Here is an 8052-nt window from a genome sequence, read left to right as displayed (position 1 = left end):
CTTCAAATTTTACTATAGTAATATACTGTTGTGTTTGTGGTGCTTGTGGTTATGTATGCGGATTGAGGAGTTTTAGCATATGTTCCCTTGTGGTCCAGTGGTTTCGATTCCAGCACTCCTACTGCAATCGTTTTTGGTATTAATATTTGGTTTTGAGGTCATTTTTTCATCATTGTGTTAGAGGCATTCAGCATTATTCAGCATTATTCCATTGTCATGTAGTCAAGTAGAACCTAATACCAACGTTTTCCCAAAGACCATAATGTTCCCAAATTTACATCAATACAAAGTTTTGACAACCTAAAAACTCCTGCTGGGCTTTGCAAGATTTTAACGTAATTTGAAACAATTTCACTTGATTTTGGGTGAATAAAGGGTCAAAGTCTATAGTAAAAAAAAAAAAAACTCAACATTTTTAGTCAAAAACTAAAATGAATTTTTGCCCACAAACCAAATAGGCAAAAATTAGTTTTTCATGGGGCCGGGTCGCTAGCCTGATGGCCAATCCTCCCCCTTTCATATGCAGGCTTTGGGACTGGCAACAGTGGAGTGATTTTGTATGGGCGTAGGGTTAAGAGCTTTGTCCAAAGGTCAAAGAGTGGCAACTTGGTGGTGGTGGGGCTCAAACCCCCAACCATCCAGGCAGCAACAAGGAGGCTCAACCCCATGAGCCACCACTGCCCCCGTAAGCAAATACTATTACTGAATTAAAACTGGAAACAAGAAGCGTTATTTTCTGATTCCTTTCAAAATGACACACACAGACACCGTTAAGACCAGTAGCAGGTTTTTATTTATAGAGTTTGTGCAAGGAGATGCTGGTATATCAAACACTGTGCATTGTGGTGCTGGCTCTACAGTGATCGCAATGGGGAAAAAGAAATCAAACAAAAAACAATCAAATGTAGCACCTAAATCACTTACTCCAGACATAAGTATTAAATAATGCTACTGAACTTATTTCTTACTTTTTTAAGCTTGCATTTTTGCTCAGAATTTCCTTTTGATGTTGGCTTTTTGTGCACATTCAAGGCCATTAAAAATTTGCATCAATGCCTCTCTTCGGTGTGTAACGATACACGACTGCAGTATTGTGAACCCGTTTGAATCATGACAGGAGTGTATTGTTACATCTACACAGCCTATGCACCCTTTAAGTAAATATGTGACAATTAAAGTAAGTAATACATAATATAAACAATAAATAAATAAAATGACACCATCACATCTCAAACTTACTGATGCCAACATTTGCATAACAATGAGCAGATAGTTTGAATGATAATTACTCTCATTTCCATAATCCTTTATTAATGCTTATAGGCTACTTTTCTTTATTTCATATGGATTTTATTTTATTTAAATCAATTAATTTATCTCAATTTATTGCATAGAATTTTTGAAAATAATAAAAAAAGAACACTATATTCTCAGGGCTGTCATCTGGCATACTGCAGTACAGATACAAACCCAGCAAAGGATTACTAGTCCATTCATTTATTCATTTATTTATTAATTATTATTATCTGACTCTGGTCTTATTAGTTAACTGATACTGTGGCTTGTTTAAAAAAACAAACCAAATGAAAAAACAACAATAGAAATAAACGATTTAATGCGGATTGGACAGAAGATTGTGCATTTATTCTACAATTTAAAGTTCTAAACAGACAGATTTATTTAGAATCTTTGGCACAAGTCCAAACGGTTGATGTGCCTATGTGAAGGAAAAAAAAAGAAAGAAAAAAAGATCATTAATAGTCCTTAAAGGCATTAGGAGGTACCTGTTGCTGCCATTCACTCAAGTTAGCTGCTTATCAGGATCTTTGTAAACAAGGAATTTTATGTGGCTGGACCTTCTCAAATACCCTGATCTACATTATTAGATAAACAAATAAGTTAATAACAAGCCTTATTGCATTGTTGCATAGGAAATGTAAAGCACTCCAGTAAAGTTTAAATTAATGGTGTGCTTAAAAAAAAACAACAACTCACCAGCAATCATCTCACTGTGCGTCCAAGACATTTCAAGTTACAATATTTCACATCCATGTAAACTAACTCACTCACTCCACTCACTCCACTCCACTCACTCACCTGTATTCAGGGTCGCAGGGGCCTGGAGCCTATCCCAGGAAACTTAGAGACTAAGGCGGGGTGCCAATTCATCGCAGGGCACATACACACACTCACACACCCATTCGCACACTCACACACCCATTCGCACACTACGGGCAATTTGGGAACACTAATTAGCCTAACCTGCATATCTTTGGACTGTGGGAGGAAACCAGAGTACCCAGAGGAAACCCACCAAGCACGGAGAGAACATGCAAACTCCATGCACACATCCTTTAACCTAGCTAAAAAACTAGATAATAATAATAATAATAATACAGATTATCGTATTTCAGGAAATGTATCACACTTTGAACGATTTGAAATGATCATATTGAAATGATTATTAAAAAAAAAGATTTAAATGGACAAATAAATAAATGACTTAAAATGTAAAGATTAAATTGGCACATTATGTTTGCTTAATTACAATTAAAAGGTTAAGCTTTGGTGTTATTAAGGGGAAAAACATATTCAAACGCTTACTAGGTATAATGATTCCATATCATATTTTTGTTTCTACTGAATTTACATTACATTTCAGTTATTAGAGACCTAAAATCTTAAAATACATTTTAAATAACATTAAGCTGATTTATATTCTCTTTTGAATATGTGTGTAGTATACTGGCTAATACTTTTTTTTCCTTGTAAACCTAATGACATGCTCTCGGTGATGTCTCCGTTTAATTGCCTTATTTGGATTTCCTGCCTGGTGAAAAGCACAGGGACGGTCCGCTAGCACGAGCCGCAGTTTTCCTCACATGCTGAAGATATCTGGCTGCTGCGAGAGCTTTATAGCCTGTTTACACCCTGAGTTTTCATGTGTCTTGAATCAGGATTTAATCCTAATTAGACTTTATCTAAGCGCTTGTTATCAAATGCATCTCTCACCAAACGGACCTTCTATCTAAGAAGTTTATCTGTACAAATCTTTGTTTTTCTCAGGTCACTTTATTAAAACCAGGTTTGTTTTTTTATTATTTCAAATGCGTGGATTCAATCAACACCTACATTTGCACTTGGATTTGTCTTGCAAGCGTCATATCCAAACCCTTGCTCTGTAGACAGGTCAGGTCAGGATCTTCAGTCATTCAAACCTACACCCTCACTCATACTGTATGTGGATAAATTTTATGCAAGCACAATCCTGATATTTAGGACACATGAAACAGCCAAGTGTAAATGAGGATCTTCACTTGTGTCTGAGCAGCGAATTCGTCCAATCGCACTGAAATGATTAGATTTGGTTGAAGTCGAAATCCAATATTGCTTTTTGTGAAGGCTTTCAGGTTCACCTATAGACATGTAGAACTCAGACCTGTCTATAATCACTTGAGTTGGAATATGCATTGAATATATATATATATATAGAATGTTTGGTTTAACTGATGCCTCCAGCATTTCAAGCTGAAAACTGTATTTTTTTGTTGTCTCTTTCTTGTCCCCTCCTACTCACTTGTTTCTCTTGTTTGATTGTTTCGGATACAGACATTCATGCAACCACACACACACACGCACGCACGACTGTCTCTTCCTGTCCTGTGATTTACTTCGGTTGTTCTTTGAGTGGTTCCTTTAAAACCCCTGTGTCCATGGCTCTCCAGACGTGCAGGGCACTGCTGGAGGTGAGGAAGAGGAAGATGAGGAAGGCGATAGGGAAGCCCACTGTGTCCACTATGGCTCCGGCCAGGGTGCTGAAGGACAGCTTTCCCAACACCTCCAGCGTGGCCAAGAAACTGTAATGAGTCGCCTGAAAAGTACGAAAAAATAGAAATAATAGTTACTTCATCAGTGGAGAAGTTCTTCACTGATGTTTTCTGAATTGGACTCCAAAATGACCGCTGGCTCCAAAAGTGAAGCAATAAATTAAAATGTCCAGTTTTACAACAGAAATGAACATGTTTGCAGACTGGTATTAAAAAAATAGCTACAAAGTAACATGTTAGAGTACTTAGATAACTTTTTTAATGTAACGAGTAAACTAACGCGTTAGGTCCGCCATTTAAGTACTTAGTTATATTTAAATTTTTTCATTTTTTGAACACATTATTCAGACAATCTATGTAATCCCCGCCTGCGTGTCCCCGCCTGCGTGTCCCCGCCTGCGTGTCCCCGCCTGCGTCTCCCCGCCTGCGTCTCCCCGCCTGCGTCTCCCCGTCTGCGTCTCCCCGTCTGCGTCTCCCCGTCTGCGTCTCCCCGCTTGCGTGTCCCCGTCTGCGTCTCCCCGCTTGCGTGTCCCCGTCTGCGTCTCCCCGCTTGCGTGTCCCCGTCTGCGTCTCCCCGCCTGCGTGTCCCCGTCTGCGTGTCCCCGCCTGCGTGTCCCCGTCTGCGTGTCCCCGCTTGCGTGTCCCCGTCTGCGTCTCCCCGCTTGCGTGTCCCCGTCTGCGTCTCCCCGCTTGCGTGTCCCCGTCTGCGTCTCCCCGCTTGCGTGTCCCCGTCTGCGTCTCCCCGCTTGCGTGTCCCCGTCTGCGTCTCCCCGCTTGCGTGTCCCCGTCTGCGTGTCCCCGCTTGCGTGTCCCCGTCTGCGTGTCCCCGCTTGCGTGTCCCCGTCTGCGTGTCCCCGCTTGCGTGTCCCCGTCTGCGTCTCCCCGCTTGCGTGTCCCCGTCTGCGTCTCCCCGCTTGCGTGTCCCCGTCTGCGTGTCCCCGCTTGCGTCTCCCCGTCTGCGTCTCCCCGCTTGCGTTTCCCCGTCTGCGTCTCCCCGCTTGCGTCTCCCCGTCTGCGTGTCCCCGTCTGCGTGTCCCCGTCTGCGGTTCTTGCTGTTAGTAGTTAACAGATTATGGGCCAAACCTGGCTGAGTAATGATGGTAGAATAATTATAAAGGTCTTGACTAAAACAACATGCATGAGGAATCACAAAGGAGTTTTCATTTTCTGCAATGGAAAAGTACTCTAACGAGTTACTTTTATCAGTAAGTAACGCTGTAATATAACTGATTACTTTTTAATGACAGTAATTTTGTAATGTAATTAGTTACTTTATAAAGTAACGTCCCCCAACACTGCTCATCAGTTACATTACATTTAGACAGTCGGCAGATGTCCTTATCCAGAGCCACTTACATGTTTATCTCATTATACAGGATTGTTGAGTGGTCATGGGGTTTGAACCTGGGATCTTCCGAGCTGTGGTCCAGTGGCTTAACCACTGAGCTAACCCGGACCTAGGGGTCGAACCTACTGTAGACTCAGGATGATGTGTAGCGTATGAATAATGATGGAGTTCGAAAAAATGTTAGCCGCCGGTAACAAAGCTAAGCTAGCTAGCTTGCGGTAACCGAGGTAAGTAAACAGGTTGCAACCAACAGCCAGGCGCCGTTTGCTCCGCCCTTTACCCATTTAGATATTAATCTGGGGTTAGACGGGAGCTTTAAACCGGCTCTTCAGAAAACCCAGGGGTGACGTTATAGAGCGTTTGTCCAATCCTTTTTATTTTTTATTTTTTTTTATACAGTTTATGGTTTAGTGAATTTTAGTTAGTTAGATCAAACTTAACCAGCTATATATATATACAGTACACACTGAGGTTTTACTCCTGCATGGTTGTAAAGCTTGCGACCTCACAGTACTCCAAAGAGCTGCAAAAATAGGAACAATGTTTTCAGTCTTGTTATGAAATAATGCACATGGGCGGTTGCCATAACAACCTCGAAAAACATGTTTTGGTGTTTTATTGAAGCCAAAAACAACCTGATTGGAAATACCTGCTAAGGTTTTGTATAGTTTGTACGGTTCTCTGAACACAACCCGTGCACTCAGACACTTCCCTCGCTCGCACGGCTCGGCCACTAGAGTCAAGCGAAGCACTTTTATTTCTGCAGACTTGTTTAAAGTGTTCCGTTTCGCTCTCCGGAGCTTTTCACAAGCACTCACAGTATCACCTTTCCGTTACCCAATACTGCCTTAGGAACACAAACGGACTGATGACTGAACACACACACACACACACACACACACACACACACACACACACACACACACACAGGCTACAGTGATATGTTCAGCATGTCATTAGTAAACTAAGATTCAAAGACCTAAAGTGAATTTAAAAAAAAAAACATCAATTCACAGACAGATTGACATTTTGTCAGCTTTTCCAGTGTGTACTTTAATGTGTCACGGTTGTGCTTTTTTTGCGCTTTTTTAAAACGTACATTTGTAGTAATAATAGAATTAAAAAATGTGCTCCTTTTTAAAACATGTGATTGGCATTGATGAGGCGGCTATGAAAAGGCGGCGGCGCTTCATTCCGCTTGATGTGCCGATATGAAAGCTCTGAGCTCGTCGTGCACCGTCGATGAGTGACACTGGAACGCGCCTGTGAAGTTCCCGAACGCTCTGTGAGCGGCAGCTGTGCAACAGGGGACGAGGTTGGAGAGTCAAACGCTCCCCGATTCGGGGAAATAAATAAATAAATTTTGCAGGCGGTGCACTGATATGGGGATTCAGACATGTCGGCGTGTTTGTCAGTGCATTCTGTGTTAAAGAACGTCTGCGGAGGAAACAAACAGCCGCTTTGAGTTCACACAGTGGGAGGTGACAGGCAAGAAAAAAAATTATCAATCCGAAACTCCAGAAACACCTATGTTTGATGTTTGGATGCATGTCATTGAAATTTATACCACATGGCTGTAGAACTGATTCTGATTGGTCAGATGGTGTTCACACTCATGTTCATTCTAGTGTTGGACTTTTAGGCTTTACTGGACTATGCTCTTGGTGTATTGTTTATGCGGTTCAATTCAAACCGTAATGTTAAGACACATCACGATGGTTGATACTTAATTCAGTGCCACTGGATTGGACGGAACGGTATAATAAGCAGGTCTTGGAGCAGTTAACAATACAAGGGTTTATTGGACTGATCTAGAGTCAGATGTGGTACCTGGATGGTCTCCTCAGCTCTCTGTGTGCAGTGCATCATACAGGTAAAGGTGAGTGTAGTGATGAGGCCTGCGATGAAGTGCTGCATGCTCAGACTCAACACTGCCATGCCTGGGAGAGAGAACACACACAAACATACACAGATACGGTAAACTGGACAGTGTCATATGTGAGAGAGAGAGAGAGAGAGAGAGGAGACATTCACGGTTACACTACAAGCTTTGATTTAAAATGTACAGATTTCTAGTAAAGCTAGAAGTTATAGAGTAGCAAGAATGTTGATTTGATTCAGTTCTGTTTCTGGGCATTGAGACTTTTTTATTCACTAAAGTTTCCCTTCTGATTTATTTTAAACAGGTTTGGACGCATTACTTAAATAATAACTTACCAAAAGTATCTAATGATCGTTGAAAAGTTGCATAACTTGTGTTTGATATGTCATGTCTCATAATATTTATTTGCTGATGATCTTCCGCGCTACACTCCAGTCTAAGGAGAGGAGTGAAACCTACACCTGCACCAACCGCTCAGAAACTCAAAAAACAAAAAGAGAAAGAAGCAATACTCATGCAAAATGTGAGTATATTAGCTGTGTTTTTAAGGAATTCCTCAATTTCAAAGTCAAATGAATTGAGTCGAACAGTTACTTGTTAGCATGTGTTTACTTTAATACATTACCGTTCAGAAGTTTTAGAACACTTTCTAACTCCATGATCGTTCCTGATTTTTATTTCTTTCTACATTGTAAAGGAATGCTGAAGGCGTTCAAAAAATGCATTAATCTCCTTTGAACAGTTAATGGTGAGATGTGTCTGCTACTTCTGCTCTGTAAAGACTTCATAATGCCTCTAATCTGAGGTGCTGTTAATTGGTCATTTTTCAGGCTGATAACTCTAAATGAACTTCTGGTCTGTGGCAGAGGTAGGGTTTGGTCTCGTCCTCCTGGGACGGCCTTCATGAGAGCCAGTTTCATTATGGTGCTTGACGGATTTTGCATATGCACTTGACAATACTGTTCTTGCAAGAACTATTACAGAAAGGCTGACCT

General features: G+C 41.3%; 1 protein-coding gene across 3 annotated transcripts in view; it reads right to left on the bottom strand.

Moving 5' to 3' along the window:
* Window positions 1-770: 770 nt before the first annotated feature.
* The window catches only part of mfsd3 (major facilitator superfamily domain containing 3), a 20769-nt gene continuing 13487 nt past the window's right edge, over window positions 771-8052 (bottom strand). The window contains exons 6-8 of one of the 3 annotated variants that reach the window (XM_053480390.1): window positions 7006-7115; window positions 3672-3871; window positions 771-1717 (exon numbers count right to left, since the gene is read on the bottom strand). In XM_053480390.1, coding sequence (XP_053336365.1) covers window positions 1681-1717; window positions 3672-3871; window positions 7006-7115 — 347 coding nt within the window. In that variant the 3' untranslated portion in view covers window positions 771-1680. Of the gene's footprint in view, window positions 1718-3671; window positions 3872-6209; window positions 6613-7005; window positions 7116-8052 lie in introns of those variants that run through there. The other 2 variants (XM_053480389.1, XM_053480388.1) reach the window with 2 other exon arrangements.

Source organism: Clarias gariepinus, chromosome 21 (genome assembly GCF_024256425.1).
Source record: "Clarias gariepinus isolate MV-2021 ecotype Netherlands chromosome 21, CGAR_prim_01v2, whole genome shotgun sequence".
In the NCBI taxonomy this organism is placed as follows: Eukaryota; Metazoa; Chordata; class Actinopteri; order Siluriformes; family Clariidae; genus Clarias; species Clarias gariepinus.
Note: the sequence above shows the minus strand (reverse complement) of the source record. Positions and strands in the feature narration are given on the sequence as shown.